General features: G+C 46.5%; 1 protein-coding gene across 1 annotated transcript in view; it reads left to right on the forward strand.

Annotated features, from left to right (window-relative positions):
- The window catches only part of sorcs3a (sortilin related VPS10 domain containing receptor 3a), a 172,571-nt gene that overhangs the window by 133,055 nt on the left and 21,054 nt on the right, over window positions 1-18,462 (forward strand). The window contains exons 5-13 of the mRNA XM_069719088.1: window positions 240-313; window positions 1,739-1,803; window positions 2,856-2,974; window positions 5,825-5,914; window positions 6,208-6,387; window positions 11,808-11,954; window positions 14,339-14,441; window positions 16,483-16,559; window positions 17,538-17,629. Coding sequence (XP_069575189.1) covers window positions 240-313; window positions 1,739-1,803; window positions 2,856-2,974; window positions 5,825-5,914; window positions 6,208-6,387; window positions 11,808-11,954; window positions 14,339-14,441; window positions 16,483-16,559; window positions 17,538-17,629 — 947 coding nt within the window. The remainder of the gene's footprint in view (window positions 1-239; window positions 314-1,738; window positions 1,804-2,855; window positions 2,975-5,824; window positions 5,915-6,207; window positions 6,388-11,807; window positions 11,955-14,338; window positions 14,442-16,482; window positions 16,560-17,537; window positions 17,630-18,462) is intronic.

An 18,462-nucleotide genomic window follows, 5' to 3' on the forward strand; every position in this document is an offset into this window, starting at 1 on the left:
CTCGAATTGGCGAACTCGCTGATGACGATAGCAATTCATCGCTATGCCGGCCCGTCCGCTTCGTAACCTCCTCCCCCCCCCCCGCCCGGAGTTAACGGGCCACGGTACGCGGCTAAGCTCGAACGCCGCTGCAAGTTTCGAAATCAAGCGGTCTGATCAGAGGCCCGGGCGGCCGGAGAAAAACATTCGCTCATCTCTCTTAACGGCGCTTCTCCTCTTCCTCTCTGGCGTCGCTGCAGCTCTACAGCTCCGTGGACTTCGGACGGAAGTGGCAACTCATCCACGGACACGTCACGCCGAACAGATTCTACTGGTGAGTCATCCTCTCTCTCTCTCTCTCTCTCTCTCTCTGTGTTTTTTTTTTTTTTTTTTTTTTTTTTGTATTCTCCTCTCTCTCTCTCTCTGTGTTTTTTTTTTTTTTTTTTTGTATTCTCCTCTCTCTCTCGCAAAGTTTGCTCAGGAATGCAGAAAGGGTCGCTCGTGTTCGGCGCCGCTGAGCAAGTGATATTGATGGCTGAGAACAAGGTGTGTGACTGACTGGTTGATTCTTCTGCTGCTGCTGCTCCAAATTCTGCACATTTTTCCAGGCCTTCGATTCGAGCGGGCGGAGATGAATCTTCTCCTCCTCCACGGCGCGCTCTGCATTCGACGTCTGAAGGCATTCCGCTTCATTTCTCACAGTCGCCCTGCCCCGATCGGGCGTATTGCACATAAATACTAAATTATTATTATGTTTTTTTTTACATCAGCAGTAGAAGGAAAGGGAGGGGTTGGGGTTTGGAGGATGGGGGGAGGGGGGTGCATACGTGCACGGATGCATACATGCAGATACAGGAGCTGTGACTAATAATGGATCCGGGACGTTCCTGTCGCTTCTCGTCCAGTCACGTCTGCTGCTTCACTCCCCCTGCAGTGTACACCCCCCCCCCCCACACCCCCCCACCACGTCGGGGAAAAAGTGAACACTCATCACAAACGTAGGGCCGGATCTATTCCAGCTCGCTGCTCCCACCCACCGCCCCGCCCCGCCCCCCTCGCCGAGGTGACCGGGGTTGTGCCCGGGATCGCCTTCGGGCTACATCCACCGTAACTTGCATAAATCATGAAGCGTCTTCCGTGCCATTGCGGTATAATCCTTAATAAACGTGCGCAAATCCGTCGCCAGCTTTGCCCCCCCCCCTCCTCCCCCCTTTCCCCCTCCCCCTCAAGGACATCTAAACACGGGATGGACCTCTAGCAAATGGTTAGGCGGCACTCCAGTTGGCTGCATTTAGACAACGGCTTCATCAGTCTCCAAGGGATATGAAATACCGCCACAATGGGAGCGCTGCGTCCAAAAAACGAGATTACACTCGCAGATATCCTCGCAGTCAGAGTGTGGTGTCCCTGCAACGCTCCCGTCAGACATGGGAGACTGTTTGTGAGTCTTTGTACGTTTGCATTCTGCTGGAAGGGGGTTGTGGAAGCGCTCGGTCAAAAGTGGCATTTCGGATACGGGAGGAAACTCACCAAAAATGTCTCTAATAGGAGCAGAATGCCTCCTCTTAAATCTGTGTCCCTTCCTTTCTTTCTCCCCCTTGCAACCGTCCCTTTGCACTGATAACTCTTCGCTCACTACTCTTCTTTCTCCGCCCCCCCTCCCCCCAACACCCTACCCCCCCCCCCCCCCCACCTCCCTCGCCTTTACATTCCTTCGTCACGTTCATGTATTCCTCCTCGGTTTGTCATTCTCTCGCAGGTCTGTCGCGGGCCTCGACAAGGAGCCGGATCTGGTGCACATGGAGGCTCACACGCCTGACGGGAGTAAGTATTTCTGACACCCAAAGAGTGAGGAATGAACAGGTCTGTACGGGAGTGAATTCCTGCCGGAGAGCAGAAGGCGTCCCCGGGGGGAAACGGCACCGGCTGCTGCCACCCCCCCCCCCCCAATAAAACCAGCTGCATGATTCCTGATGAGCTTGGCCTTTCTTCTCGACCCTTTCACTCGCTGAATGTCAGCCGCACAACTCCCGAGTTGCAGAGACCAGCGAGACCTGCATTAGGAGTCATAGGTGAAACTGTTTATACCGTCCTGTGACGTTGGAGGAGCGGTACTCCTGCACACAAGCATTTTTCTTCTTCTCATATTACCGCAGTATGACTGACGGGTGGGGATGCTTGTTTGTGGTATCTACGCAATACGAATAAATCCGCCGCTGCAAAGAGAGGCATATTTACCAGAGAAAATGTCAGGCTGCATCGATGCGCAGGTGCGACCTCGCAAAAGACTCCAAAATATGCTTCGATCTAAATGTAAACAAAAACAGCTGGCAATGATTTGACAGCGATGAACTGTGCTAACAGATAATGGTTTTCAGACGTGTTCCTGAGCCCATGCAGTGATTTCCACCACAGAACTGTGATATTGGTTTTACATATTTACCCTCGCATACACTCGGGCATAGTGATGAACCTCTCCTCTTCACTGCTGAGAGACTCTGACTATAAAAAAAAGAGCATCCCAGAGAGGCAATCATGATACTGATCTGTTGCCAGGTAACCTAATTAGTGGTGAAATGTTCCCCCAGGTTACGCAGCTTCCGGTCTTTTGTTGCCACGTACGCATGTTACTGGCATCAGAAATTCAAAATGAGCGTACATTTTTTTAATAAACCAAAAGAAATTCTCAGTTTCAACATTTATTATGTTGTCGTTGAACTGTTTACAATTAAATATAGGTTTACACCATTTGCACATCAGGGCATCCTGTCGTCCCAACTTTTTTGGGGGGGAAAGCGGGGTTGCGTGTGTTACGATGCAGCGGGAGAATAGCGTTGATACCTCTCGTGTTTCCTGTTTGTGTTTCTATGCGACAGACGTGCAGTACGTCACATGCCGAGTTCAGATGTGCACGGAAGCGAACAGGAACTACCCGTTCACCGGATACGTCGACATCAGCTCTCTGGTGGTTCAGGATGACTACATCTTCATACAGGTGGGACGCTGCACAGCCACACTGCTGGGTCCATCGTGCAAATACAAAATGTGGGAAATATATCACGTAACTTTTATCAGACGCGGGTGTGAATTTCTGACCCCCTGAAAAACGTCCAATTTGTCAGTTCAATATTCACTGTTAACTTATCTCCTCTGTAAAATAGCTGGCGCCTTAGCTTGCTATAGTAATGCACGACATATTTACCAACTACACGTTTCTAGTGGCTCTTTGCCCTTCTGTGTTTGTCGAGCAGATTATGGTCGGCCGGAACCCGTCTGCTGTAAAAGGATTTTTAGTTTGGTCATTAAGAAGCTAATGAAAACAATGAGACCTGACAAAACAACCAAAAAAAAAAAACCGAGCTAAAAGAAGCTAAATACAGCTAAAAGTCAAAGGGACTTATTCCATGTGAAATACATGATACATACATTACTTTTCGATTGCAGATGAATACATAAATATTCCTTATTTTCCTGCCTCTCTGTTTCTGGTTCTGCTGCTATCAAATCACAAATATGTCATCTTTTATTTATTTATTTTGGGGGGAAAATAAGAAATCCTTTTATTTTTAACCTCCGCTGAACACTTGTGCTTTGTTTTCCTGTGAAGCCGGACGAGTTTTAATATTCATCCTTGCCACCGCCTGGTGTGTCATATTAATCACGATTTGTGTGACAGAAAAATCTGAAATGGTAATGTCCCGAATCCCAAGTAACACGGACGCAATTTATGGTTTGTATTTTAATTTCCTCTTCGGCGTGAATATTATTTACTTTGACATTGTGCAAATGAGGTTTCATACATTTAAAAGTCAACAAGAAGAGTCAAGATAATTACACGGCTCGTCCACAGCAACCCGTGTCTTTCAAGAAACCCTGTTTTTGAAACCGCTACAACTAACCATCATTTATAATACAAACTGACCTCTCCACAGTCCACACAGCAGACAGACTTACTCCCCTTACTGTCCTTAACGTTCTTCACCAAATGTCTCCTTATGTATGTGTTATTAAGGATTATTCAGGTATCAGTCGAACAAAATACTACCTTTCATTATTATTTGGCAGTAGTTGTAAAAGTTCTCCTGCAGCAGTTTGATCCCTTTAAATATTTCACTCAGTTTAGAGGAAGGATTTTACTTAGAAATCTGCTTACCTGAGCCACCTACAGGCAAAATCCTACCTCCAGAACCACCCTCCTTGGCCCTTGGCAGCACATTAGACAAAGAAATAGAGTTGTTCTCCAAAGATCCTTCAATCCCATTTGACCTCTCCGAAGTCTTTCAAGTAAACTCACAGGCACTCAACCTAAACCTCCCCTTCAATTCGAGCACCTCCGCATTTGAACACGTGTGCGTCACAGACCAAAGATCCTGAAAGGGATGGAAGGGGGGAAAAAAAAAAAAAAAAAAAATCAATCATACCAATTCCTCTTAAAGTTCAAACCGCCTCTGGTTACCCGGCCATCGATCTCCCGCTCCTTCACTCGATTGCATGTGGGACTGTTCTGCAGTGTTCACTGCTCGGCCGTTGCACGCTTCCCTCTCTGAGCTTGTTTTCTCTCTCTTCCGAGCCACTCGGAGCACTTACAAGACCAGTAAAAAAGAACCAGCCCTGTCATACAACATTAATGCTGATATTGCTCCTCTTCAGCGGAGAGCCACAAGTTTTTGATTTGAAGGGTTTTCCTTTTAATGAATTTCGTGTTGTTATTGATAGGCGGGGGAAGTCGGTTATGAAGCTGCGGGCCTCGCTTTGCTGCGTGCGTCTCCTCGTGCGTACGAAGTGCTCGTTTTCTCTGGCCTCGAGGCTAATGACAATTCTACCAGCACCCACCAGCCCTGTGTTTCCCGACTGCATAAGCTAACGCCAAACAGCCCGGGGTGTTTGCAAAAGGGTCTAGACCATTAAGGACGACCCACACCCCCCCTCTTCCGAGACAGCAGATGAGGCAACCTAAAGATTTCTCTTGACAAAGAATAATGAGACTATTGATTGTCCTACGAGATATTTACCAAAGTCCACTTTGAAACCACAAATTGCATTGACACCTAGAGAGAGGGCTGCATCCTCTGAATGCAAGCCAGGAGATCACTATAAATGGTCAAGTTTAAAAGGAGAGAAGAAAAAAAAAAAAAAAAAAAGATGAAAGGAACAGCTCCCTGGATATCCAGCATCGCCTTGAACAATAGCAGGGAAAACACAGATAGAGAGATGGACGTGCACTTTCACCCACTACTTTAATTGATCGGTGAAAACGTGACATGGTGGCGGTGATGAGGTTCTCACAGTTCTCTCACACACACACACACACACACACACACACACAAAAAATGCCCATAAAGATATCAACCAATCCATGCAACCTCTACCGACAGCTCGTCTTCTTTTGTTAGCTCAAAGGAGTAAAGACATCTTCATCCCTGGATGTTGTCGAATCCTGGCCGAGCTCCGCCAGGCTATTTGCTCACAGTTTCTGTTTTCCGCTTTGATTACAGTCCTGGTACGCCGTTCGTAATCGCGTTCACTCAGCGCACTCTGAAAGGGCGGACCGATCAGCGGCTAATGTCGTTTGTCCCGCCCTTCATTTCGCTGCGATCGGACGGCTGGGTAAAAACGAGAAGCAAACGAGCAGTTACAATTTTTTAACTCTCAACGACCAGAAAATAAATCCCTGAACGTTCGTTTTATACTTTCTCTGATTCAAACATACTCACTCTCCGAGCTCATATTCAGGATGTGGAATTTAATCGTACACATTGTGTGTGTGTGTGTGTGTGTGTGTGTGTGTGTGTGTGTGTGTGTGTGTGTGTGTGTGTGTGTGTGTGTGTGTGTGTGTGTGTTGCAGGTTCCCACGTCAGGACGAGCCGCCTATTACGTGTCCTACAAGAGAGACTCGTTCATCCAAATCAAACTGCCCAAATATTCCCTGCCGAAGGTAAGCTGCAGGAAAGTTCATCATTGAGTTAATAAAGTGGTTCCGTATTGTGTTGTAAGATTTATGAAGATTGTTTTTCGCAGTAAAAGCTGCCCTTTTAGAGTCCTGCTAACGCCGCACTCGGAGCCCCCGAAGTGAGACCTTATCTTCCTTGTATGTCATCAACCATTTCTATTCGCACCGCGGCGTTGATCTCGTGACCGGTCCCGCGGGGTCGGCGTGTTCTAATCCGTCACCTCTTCGCCTGCAGTCATAACTCCCCTTAATCTCTCCCCCCGCGCTCCACTCGACAGGATTTACACATTGTCAGCACCGACGAGAAGCAGGTGTTTGCGGCGGTGCAGGAGTGGAACCAGAACGACACCTACAACCTCTACCTGTCCGACACCAGAGGGATCTACTTCACCTTGGCCATGGAGAATGTCAAGACCACGAGGGGCATCGGAGGGAACCAGATGCTGGACCTGTACGAGGTAGGACGCCTGATGGTCTCCCTGCGAGGAAGGGGGGGGTCCTTACCGTGAATTTTCATTAGAAACAAAAAAAAAGGTGCCTTTTTCTACCAATCTAGAGAGCAACACCTGTAACCACGGCGACCGGAGGCCGCAAAGATCTGTGGCCTCGAAATGCTTAGGGAAAAAAAAGAAAGCTAAATCAAGATTGAGGCTAAAGTGTCCCGTGACTCGATGGTTAAATATCATGAATAAGATCTGCAGTTTCTCAATTTTTTTCATGCCGCCGCCGCACAAAACGAGCACGCTGGATCTCAGGAGGGGTTCGTCGATAGAGCCGTTAATCGGCGGCAGTGATCTGGCAGCTTCGCCTTCGCGTTTAAAAAAAAAAAAAAAAAAAAGCCGACTCGTGATTCAAGTGGAAACAGCAGGTTTGACTGTCAACTGTCAAACATGACGCCGCCGCAGAATCTGCTGCTGTTTCCCTCCACACGGGCTGACAGGTCTGTCTGAAGAGTCACCGCCACGGTTTCACTCGCGACGCTGCGTCATGTTTTGTGCCGCCTCGGTTTTAGGCTCCCGTTTTTAGAGCCGGTGGGTTCCATCAACCTTATTCAGTCGGTGCCTTCTTTGTTACAACGGGGGGGGACAAACGCGAAACGCTGATAATAATACTGTAAGTTATCAATTATTTACGAGACAGGTGAAGTTCATTCACAAGAGCAAACGGCAAAACGGATCGATATGTATTCGGATGCTGATCCGAAAAGCACAAAATTATACTATTTTTTTTTTTTTTTTCTATCCTTTAAACAGCTTAACATGTATTTTCTCCTCAAGCAGTCACAGCTAATATCCATAACGTAGTATTTGGGACACATTGAGAAAATAAAATTAGAGGAGGAATATCAATGTAGTTTGATTTATCCTTAATAAGTTCAACTTCAAGTTTGAAATGTAATTTTATTTTGGCAATATAATTTCAGCTTTATTCTCGACATTTCAACCTTTTTCTTGACATTTCCACTGTTTTTTTAATTTTTTTTTTTTATAAAAGTAGTTAAATCTTGTTCTCTTTTCTTTTCTCGACAGCTTTTTTTCTTTAAAAGTGTTCCTCTTAGTTTTTTTTCCCTCTGATACTTGTAGATATGAGAATATTCTCAGCGTTTCTACTGGTTCTCTTCTCCAACACCTAAAAGTTGTTATTCATCAGGTATTTATGAGTTACTACTGACAGAACTGTTCTGGTTCTGATGATCGGGTGAGTCACCGCTTGATTTGCATATCATTTGTTTGTGTATTATTGGATTTTGTGCTTTTATACACCAGACAAAGATCTTAAAAACACATCCACTGCCTTTTTTTTTTTCTTTCCTAAATCCGACTGAAATCATTTTTCTACAAAAAAAAGCAAAACAACAACTGCATGTTCTGACGAGTCGAGGACGAACGGTGCCGTTGCGGCCGCGGTTTCTGAAGTTACGCGTGCTGAAATATAAAACCGAGGCTGTAGTGGACTGAGTAAAAAAAAACAAAAAAAAACACAACGCGTTTGTGACGCGTGTCTCCGCAGACCTGCCGTGCAGTCGGAGCGCCGCCGTCTCGCAGGTCTGCGTCACTCGCTCCGCCCTCGTCCGTCTTCCTGTCAGCGGCATAAAGAGCAAACGCCTAATGCCCCCTCCCGCCCCCTCGCCGTGCACCTGCAGGCATGTGATGACCTTGTTAGCTCGGCGGCTAAAGCTACTGTATGCGTCAGCATGCATAGCAGGAGGGTAGGGGCTCCCTCCTCCTCCTCCACTCGCCGGGTGAACCCGGTTTATCTCTCGTCCGCTGGCAGGTGGGACTGAGAGAGAGAGAGAGAGAGAGAGAGAGAGAGGGAGGGAGCGAAGGCAGGAAGTGAGATATTGGCCGGCGGCGGCGGCATTAATTGACAACGCCATTACTTTTGTCTCCTGCGCAGTCTGCGGACGTGTGCTGGTGGTGGGGGGGGGGGCTATTTCCACGCAGCGGCAGCGAAGGCCTCTCGCCGTGCTGCGACGGGAGATGATAAGGTGCCTTTAACTGCATTTGTCACGCGGGGCCGCACGCGGCTCGGCGCTCGATTCCGAAACCTAAACAAGAGATAGATGGTTCGCCGCCGGCTCTGATGAATCAGACCTATTAGACAAGATGGTGGGGGTTGGGGGGGGGGGGGGGGGGAGATGTATGTTACGGAGCCGATCCCGTTCATTGTTGTCGGAACCTGACAAACTGCGCTTCACGCGTCGGTTCGGGAGGCGGGCGGGCGGAGGACGAGAAAGTTTGTTTTGTTTTCTTCCCAGACGCCCCCGAAATCAATTATTCTCTTTTCACCGAGGAAATTGCGCAATTATCTCGCAAATTAGAAGGATTATTTCGCCGTCAGTAGATTGGCGAAAAGGCCAATTTCTGTAATCATGAGCCGTTTTCTTGTGCAAACCGATTATCTGTTGACATCACATCAAACTCCCCCCCCCCCGCCCCCTCCAGTCCCGAGTCCCGAGACGGTGGTTGAAGCAGGTGGCTCTCTCGTAATTAGCGCTGTGATTGGCTGGAGTTTGGCTCTGTGAAAAATCAGTTCCCCGCTCGCCCGTCGATAAAGCCGCCACGGGATGATTGATTGACGACTTGAAGTGGCTGGTTGTCGGGTTGGAGAGCACCCCCACCCCCCCACCCCCCCGACGATCCGTCTTGACGCTGACACTCGCGCTGATGCGCCGCTTCGCGTTCTCGCTGCCGAGCGCGCTCAAAACCCACAAGGCCGCCCGTTCGACGGACGAGCCGCGGGATACCCGGCTGAAAATTCCCTTTCAATTTAAGTAATTGGTGATGTGCGGCTGTTCAATAAAGAGGCTCCGTCTTCAAGTGAAATGCATCCTCTTTCGGATTGTTGGTGAACAATTTGCTCGCAGGCTTCGCTCCTCTCGTGTTATCGTTCCGTTCGATGAAAAGCTGCTTAGCGACCAAGCTGATGGATGGAGGATTGTCGGCCCGCCGGTCGAAAGGTCGCGGTGTTAAACGTACATTTCGATGTGATAAATTCATTTCAAAGAGGGACTCGCGGTGGCTTTTTTTTTTTTTTTTTTTTCCTCCTGTGGAGCTCGGAGAAGGTTTAAAGCTGCACAAATGACAGCGGCTCAAATCAGTAGCAGTGAGGTCACTTGTAGTGACGAGACGTCAAAGTATTCCCATCCTAAATCTGCTGTTCCTTCTTGTAGCTTCTTCAGCTAATTATTTTTTTTTTGCCTTTACAGCCCTCAAGCTCCACTCTCACCCGACAAGGGTTTGCGATTTTTGCTAATTCCGCCAATTTTCCTGCAAAAAACTCATTCAAAAAAATAATAAAATGACCTCAGACAGAACCGATCTCTGGTTTTCTCCCTTAAAAGGGGATATTTTCTATAAATGCCGCTGCGAAATCAAACATTTGCATCGCAACGATCACAAAAAGAAACTCCTCCACAGGTTCACATCTCACCCACAGCTGTCTGCTAAGCCACACCCACTTTCTAGCCATCCACTCACATCCGACTTGAATCACTCTTACAATATGTCACATTACAGAAGATAAAGACCCTCTTCTTCCTTCCTGCTAAGTGTAACTTTAAAGGAAAAGTCTGCCCACCGATTAGTCATTCAGATTAGTTTCTGCTTCCCAGCTCTTTAAATCTGTTTCCAATCATCGAGTATCTCAGACTTTTGGACTTGCTGGCCAGGCTAAAGCAAACTGAAGACGAACAGAAATCATTTCAAAGAGGGACAGAATACACTCTTGAGTAGGACGTGGAATAAAGAATCCAATTACAGGCAAAGCCTTTGTTAAATAAAGGCCAATGCATCATGACAAAAATCACCTCGGTGCAGATCGGCAGTGCGTGCGTCCAAGTAAATGTGCAGGGGGTTCGTTTTGGGAGCAGATCCAGTTCATTCTGATGTTTAACTGCACAGCGGCTGCATTTCATTTGTTTTTATATGGGGGGGGAGGGGGGGAGGCATCTAAAAAAAAAAAAAAAAAAAAAAAAAAAGCAGGGTCGTGCACAGACCTTCCATGTGCAGTAACTGCTGACCGATCACCCCCCCCCCACCCCTCTCCTCTCCGTGTTATTTATGAATTCCCTAATTGCATGATAATTGCACGAAGTCAACAAAGTGGCAAGTGCCGAATACTGCATCAGCAAATAGGGACGTTTGCTCGGAGCGCGAAAGCAGCAGATTCACCAAGATTCAGAGGTGTTGGTCGAAAGTTACAGAAAATAAATAATAAAATAAAAATACTGAAAGTACGACTTTTTTTTTTTTTTTTTTTTTTTTTTTTCTTCTTCTTCTTTCACCCACCGCTCGTGCTTTTACGGTCAAAGTCATGAGTCGTGCGCGCCTCGCGGCGGAAGTCGTTGAAAGCAGCTGTGTCGACTCGCCTTTGCTCGCTCTGCGGCTCCGTCGTCCTGCTTTCTTCTCGCAGCGAAAACCGTCGTTGCGCGAAGGCTGCAAAATGAGGTGAGTTTCAGAGTAATCTGTGCCGGCCACAGGAGATCTGCGTCTGTGAGGAAGGCAGTGTGGGTGTGTGAGACAGTGAGTGATGGATGGATGGATGGATGGATGGATGGATGGACCGCCGGTGGACATGCGTGCTTCTCCTCACATATCTGTGTGTGTGTGTGTGTGTGTGTGTGTGTGTGTGTGTGTGTGTGTGTGTGTGTGTGTGTGTGTGTGTGTGTGTGCGTGCGCGTGTGTGTCAGAGAAGGTGCAGGCGATAAATAATTACTGCAACGACTGACAGTTTGTGTTGGAGAAGGACGAGGGAACCCTCGTTAGCCGCCGCCGTCCCGAGCGCCATGTTACTATGACAATGTCAAATGCGCTGCCTATTAGTGCCACTTACACAGACGTGCCCCTTCGGGGAGGGAGGCACATCCGAAGCAAAGGCCCCTCGCCATGGCAACTGTTTGGACTGACTCTGTCCTTTTCCATTTCACATCACACTTCTTTGGGGGGGATTGGTTCAGGGATACATCTAATCCCTGAGAGACAACCTTGCAGGAGGGGGAGGGAGGGTGTTTGGGAGGAGAGAAGTATGAGCATGAGTGTGTTATTTTTTTTATTTTTTTTTAATTGACTTTTTTTGTATGCTTGCGATTCAGTCAGAAAACACACAGAGCGTCGCTTCTCCCGCGGTCATCATATTGTGCTGTCTGAGACGTGTAGTGATATAATTACAAATAGCACTTAGCAGACTGTAAGAAAACGCAGGCGGCGCCCGCGAGACACGTCAAGTCGGTGAGGAAGGATAAACACCGCATTTGCATTTGGCTGGTGTCGTGAAGATCGCCGCCTCAACGCACAAAATGCCTTTTCTGATGAGAGTTGCACAACGAGGGCAACAGGCGCGATTTCAGGCTGTCTGTTGTGTTTTCTGTGTCCGTCAGGTGGCGGGAATTAAAGGCATGTTGATCGCCAACAAGAGGCAGGACAACCAGGTGAAGACGTACATCACCTACAACAAAGGCCGGGAGTGGAGGCTGCTGCAGGCTCCCGCTGCCGACCTGGACGGGAACGACATCCACTGCATACTGGTACCGTGCATTTTACTGGAGCTCAGAAGCTGTTTCTGAGGCACACTGTGTCACGTGGAACCATGAAACCGGTGTGTTTTAGGATGTTTTATATCACACATTTAAGCTGTCATAAGAAGAAATGTAAGTTTCTTAAATAGTATGACCTGAAAGGGTCATAATACATTTTGAATTCACACTGCCAAATGAGTGGAGCCTGTTTAAAACAGTAACTGTAATTTCATTCCATAATTTTCTTCGTAACATAACTGATTGCATTTATTTTGCGATTTAATTAGATTGCCCGACACTGTGTGGGTAGCAGCTTTACAGATTATGTTCATGTGACTGCGGCAAATAAATACTGCAGCAGAGGAAACCACTGGACTCCTGCTGTGACTGTGATTTGACAAATAGTGATAAATAAGGCAATTTAATGCACAACGGACTGACAAAATGAATGCAGCGGGAACTGCGCTATGTTAATATGAACTGGAATCAGCGCTTTACACCTAAGGCGCTCTAAATCTTGTGATGGTAGCTAAAATAATATTATTTATGAGTGCTGTTCGACTACTGCCCAAAGTGCTCCCGGTTTTTCAAATAATAGGTTTATTCATGTTGCACCTTTCAAAAGCAGTGGCAAAAAATGACATTACATTTAGCCAACATAAGAAGTCAATTTTACAATTGCTCATTGGCTAAGCATTACAAATGGGTTTTGCGATGTGGTTTGTTTGAGCTCCTGAGTTTGATCATTTCAGAGCCGATTACAAAGGCCCGGTCTCCTCCGGTCTTCCGTCGACAGAAGCAGCCTGCAGGTTCTCGTCTCAGGCTGTGCTCATGTTGGTGGGAGCAGAGTGACTCAAGCCAATCCTAAAACTAAACGGCAGAAAAACGTTTTCTTTTTATTTTAGCTGAAAGTCGAGCCGCATTCTCTTCTAGCTTGAGCCCGTCGAGGGATTTCTAATTTCCACTTCTTAGAAGACCTCTTGCAACTTCTGCATCTTTAAAGCTGGTCAAATGGTAGAAATATTTTTCACGATAAAAACACGACTGGATGAGCTCCCTTTTGTGAAATCTAAGGATGAGGCCAGAATAAAAAAAACAACAACAACATATTTTTTAGGGTTCATGTTTGTAGAAGTTATGGATAAACTGTACCTAAGACCTAAGAGGAACCACAAGTAAAGGGCCTACAATTGAACCCTGGGGAACTCCACATGGTACGCAACTTAAACCCAGTTTAATTCTGTATCAGATTTACTAACCCAGTGTTAAAGTTTGTAGCAAAGATACGATGATCCACTGGAAGTTTTTTACCGATAGACTGGAGATAAAAGAGAATAATGAGGCCGAGGCAAAAGTGCCTTAAGCTGCAATACCACCGATGGCCACTAGAGGTTGGCTTCAAAAAGCCTCCGGCTCCGTAGACTCCCATTGAACTTCTCATAAAAATGTTCAGTCGGTAACATTTCTCCACGAGTTATATCGGTGTTGTTAGCTAATGTACAAGCGTCAAGGGAAAGGAGAATGTACTCTGATCAGAGATGTTTGAGAATGAAATCATCCAAAATGTTATCATACAGTAGAAAAACTAATATTAGTGTGTGTTTCTGGTGTAAAACACTCACAAAAGTGCATGTTCCGTTTTACTAATGAGGCAGATTAGGTGCTGAATTTACACATCGAGATCTACTAATATTAATATTCCCTCCCCATTAGACCGGCTCTGTACAAATAGCACTAACCGTGGGGGGTTATCATGTCTGAGATATTAAGAGGACTTCATGCTGTTTAAGAGGTGATTTCAGGGCCGCGCCGTGTGGCTTACAGGTTCCCTGTGATTGCGCATCCATGTGACATTTTAATTACTGCCGTGGATTCCTTTTGATTGCCCTGTTCAGTCCCGCTGCCCTTCATGTCCTTACACCAGTGACATGCTGTCTGCTGCAAAGATGAAAGCAAAAACAGTTTTTTTTTTTTTTTTTTCTGCTCCGTGAACAAATGTAATTGTCTTCTGTTGTGTGCATGCCCCGGAGGCTTGGCTTCACACTTTAATGCAAATTTCATCGCTCTTTGTATTAATGACAGATTAAACGCAATTAGCAAAACTTATGAGGGCACCGTTAGATCTGTTCGGTAGACTAATGAATAGGCCTCCTTTTTGTCGTTTGTTATCCGCTTTCTTTTTTTTTTTTTTTTTTTTTTCATTTCCAAACAACAGATCGGCTCTCGCCTGCCTCTCTTATCACCTGGGAGTGAATTAAATAAGCTGAAGCGCAGCAGGATTGATTTATCATCAGCGAATGTGACCAGATAGAATGAATCCTCCTCATCAACGCTTCTTTTTCTTTCCGAATCAGCATGTAGTTCCATTGTTTTTTTTTAAAACTCTTTTTCAGCCTTTCTGCTCCCTCCATCTCCAACTGCAAATGTCAGAGAACCCGTACCTGTCAGGAACGATTTCCACCAAGAGTTCCGCACCGGGGATCATAGTCGCCACAGGTGAGTTAAAAAAACAAAAACACAGAACGTTGAAAAACAACACACTTTTGCGTGGGGTTCTGCAGCAGCAGCACCTTCCTCAGACGCCTCAATTTGGAAATCTTGACGTCGATGGTCCCGCCCCCTTTCTCTACGTAGCCAAGATGGCGACCGTTTAGGGTGGACAGACCTGACTGCGTATGTAAGCGGACGTCGCTTCCGGCTCTGTAAAATGAGGCCGATGCGGAAGGTCCTTAAACTGCAATACCGCCGGGTGCCACTAGAGGTTTCCATAGACTCGCATTCAACTTCTCTCATGAAATTCTCAGTCAATAAAATGTCCTGTTTCCTGTGTGTCATTCGCCAAATTCAATTTCCAAATGAGTGTTGAGGCCGTCCATCTGAAAATAATCAGAGTCATAAATGAGCAAATATGCCTCAAAAAGCCGTGTTTTGGGGCGGGGTGGTAGGGGGGGGGCGTTTCTCTTTGATTGACAGGCCTGTAACAGGCGGCTATCGGTGGGCGGGACGTAGTATCGCCGGAGTTCCAATCAGATCGAGTCAGATCCCTCGCTCACCTCGCCGATCTTGCCCAAATATGGTCACTTCCTGATCCGAACCAGCGACGCGGCGGCGGCTAAATTCCGAACTCGAGGCTTCATGACGGCCGTTCGCAAACCAACGTGGGACGTCACTGCTGGATTGCCGCTTGGTGGAAAGTGTCCAGCGTTTCACGCTTCTTTTTTTTTTTTTCTCGAGTGCATCACCCTGGTACTTGCAGCATATTTCCGTACTCGGCACTGCGAACGCACTTACGCACTCAAACTAGTGAGCGTTACTGCGCAAGTACGCCATTTGGAACGCAGCAAAAACACTAATTTCTTTACATGTTTTTTTTTTTTTTTTTCTGCTTTGATTTGCTGCTTCAAACTGAGACTTTTTTTTAACATTTTTTTTTTACATTCTGCATCATGAAAGCTGACGAATGCAGCTCCGATGTGGCCCCTCCGTGCCCTCTCCCTTAAGCCCTCCGCCTCAGCGCTTCCTTAAGCTGCGCCGGGCTGAGCACACTGCAGGATCTCCACTTCTTCCACAGACAGACGTGTTGTTGTGGGTCACAGTGATTACTCCTCACCCGGCCAATTATAAACATGTGAGGGGAAAAAAATAAAATAAAAAAAAGGCCACAGCAGTGTGTTTGTGTGTGTGTGTGTGTGTGTGTGTGTGTGTGTGTGTGTGTGTGTGTGTGTGTGTGTGTGTGTGTGTGTGTGTGTGTGTGTGTGTGTGTGTGCAAGTGCACGACAAGAAAGAGAAACCAGACAAATAAAGATGTGTTTGGACCATTGGTAAAAAAAAAAAAAAAAAAAAAAAAAAAAAAAAAAGTGGTCCTTTTTCAGCTGCGACTGTACATCTACGCTTTTATACGAGACTGCCGAATAAACACAGCCGTGCTCGCGCAGTGTGTTTTTATGTGTGTTGCGTGTGTGTGTGTGTGTGCGTGTGTGAGTGAATCGCTGGCCGGGACTTTGCTTTGGCACCGTGATTCACTTTGCCCGCTGCGCTTTTTAAGACGTCAGCTGGTGCAGAGATCATCTCACCAACACGACAAACACCATCCAGATCAGACACATGCCTATTTACTGAGCCGTGGCCAAGATAGTGGAGCGGATCAACACGAGAAAACCAGTTAAAAAAAAAAAAGGAGCTTCGGATTCACTGTGTCGTAACACTGCAAAACTGCCGGGGCGAAGAAAGGCTCCCTCCAACAGCTCGCATTGATGTTGCCCGAATGAGTCCACGGGAATGAACCCGGGCCGTCCTCGGTACTGTTTCCCGTCGCATTGAGAAACAGCGAGCGGCTCCGGGAGCCGAGCCCAGAGGCATCGATGAATGGCAGGCGCGCCGTGATTGGCAGCGTGCGTTTAAAACACATAAGGCCCCCCTTAATCTCTGTGATCTCAGTGGTGTTACTGTCACATATTCTGTTGTCTCTACGCTCCCCCCCTCCCCTCAACCCCAATACCCCCCTTTCCCACCCACCCCCACCCCCACCCCGCTGCAGGAAATATCGGAGCCGAGCTGTCCTACAACAACGTCGGCATGTTTATATCGTCCGATGCCGGCAATAGCTGGAGACCGGTGAGGCTCGCACCGGGACTTGAAACGCTGACAGACGCCGTGAAACATTCAGCAGCTACTGGCTCTACAAATATCACACGAGGGTGTCTCGTTAGGCGGCCCGGTTGACGCTCGGCCGAACTTCGCCCTGCGTTTTTATTCCGCCTCATGTTGTGCAGCTCTTTGGTTAATGTATGTTGTGTTTAACGCGCTGTGTAAATAATCTTGACTCCAGTCCCTCAAAGGCATATAAGCAGTTTACAACAAGGCATTTTATATATATATATATATATATGATATCAGACGTGTTGCACGAGGAAAGCAAGAGTGTAAATAGTAAAAAAAAAAAAAAAAAATCAATAATGGCTGAAATCCCATTTAGCTGCTCCAGTTTCATTGTGCTTTCTGGCTCACTGTCACACTGAGTCACTAGTTACCATTAGTCTTCGTCAAATTAGTCAAATCACCGAGTCAAATTAGTGTGTTATTTATACACGATGTAATGCGTTGATAAAGTAACGCATGTAAAAAGTTAAATCGGTTTATTATCGGTGTGTGTTTCACACAGTGTGCGGCTGGTTAGCCCACTACCTGAACAAGTAGTTCATTGTTCTGATGCTTTGCGGTAATATTTCTGTTAACTCCACCATCAAATGAATTACTCGGTAAAAATGGTGTTGTTTGCGAAGAAATTCAAACTCTCGGCTAGCTGCTATCGGGGTGAAGTTCGCCGGTAAGGTTACTGGCAGAGTGTTGAATGTATTCCTGACAATTGTACTCCAAAAATGTTTTCCTTTTGAAAGGTAATCGTGACGCACTACATACACGCTACTTTAGCCTGTTTAAATATCCTTTACAGAGGAGTCTAGGTTTCATGAGGATTTTTTGTTTTGTTTTGTTTGTTTGTCAGTAATTAAATTAACGTTTTTTTTTTTGTTTTGTTACAATAACATTCGCCCTCTAAAATTTGGAACACTTAACGTCTATATTTCTGCTCAGATCTTCGAAGAGGAGCACAACGTGTGGTTCCTGGACAAAGGAGGGGCCCTCGTCGCCGTGAAACAGCCGTCCGTGCCAACCAGACATTTGTGGTATGTCCATTTAGAGAACGTCTTTTTTTTTTTTTTTTGGACATGTTCCCCTTCTTAGATTGCTTTTCCAAATTTTTTATGGCTATTTTAAGATTAGTGCCCTGTTATGCCCCCCCCCCCTCCTCCCCACCACCACCACCACCACCAAAAAAAAACACACAAAAAAAAAACATATACATATTTTACGTGACACTTGATCCATTTAGTGATGCACTTTAACTGTGGCTCCTGCAAAAAAAAAAAAAAAAAAAAAAAAAAAAAAAAAAAAAAAGTCATAGGCAATCTAATTTGAGAGAATTTTCTTTTTCTTTTTTCAAGCCACTTATCATTAACAGCCAGCAGTGTGAGCCCCCCCCCCCTCATCCCTCCCACCACCACCACCACCCCCTACTCCCCCCTTTTAGTGTATTCATTAACACGTTGCCTTCCTCTTTGCCAGATCGGGTGCCCACGCGTTGCCTCAGTGCAGACTAATCCAAGTGAGACCAGATCTGTTCTCCAGTCGCTTTTGCAACAATTTTGAAATTAGTTTTAAGACCAGTGAAGGGTAGCCTGCTGTTTTTTTTTTTTTTTTGTCTCCCAACCAATTTAAGTATGATGGTAGAGGAAGTGAAGGGGGAGGGAGAGGAGGGGATGGGGAGGAGTGAAACTGACAGATATGAAGAAGCCTGTGTGTCTCCAACAGCCACTGTACAGCAGCTCTATGGAAGAGTGTTGCTTTCACAGCACGGCGTTCAGTTAAACGCTTCCCCTCCCTGGATCTTATAATAGGTGCATGTCGGCGCTGTTTCTGTTGTCAGTGCTTTTAGCCAAATGAAAGCGGTGGATTTTTT

The sequence above is a fragment of the Brachyistius frenatus genome, unplaced genomic scaffold (genome assembly GCF_029030835.1).
Source record: "Brachyistius frenatus isolate BFR_SWC_R1_liver_20210118 unplaced genomic scaffold, ASM2903083v1 Contig_206, whole genome shotgun sequence".
In the NCBI taxonomy this organism is placed as follows: domain Eukaryota; kingdom Metazoa; phylum Chordata; class Actinopteri; family Embiotocidae; genus Brachyistius; species Brachyistius frenatus.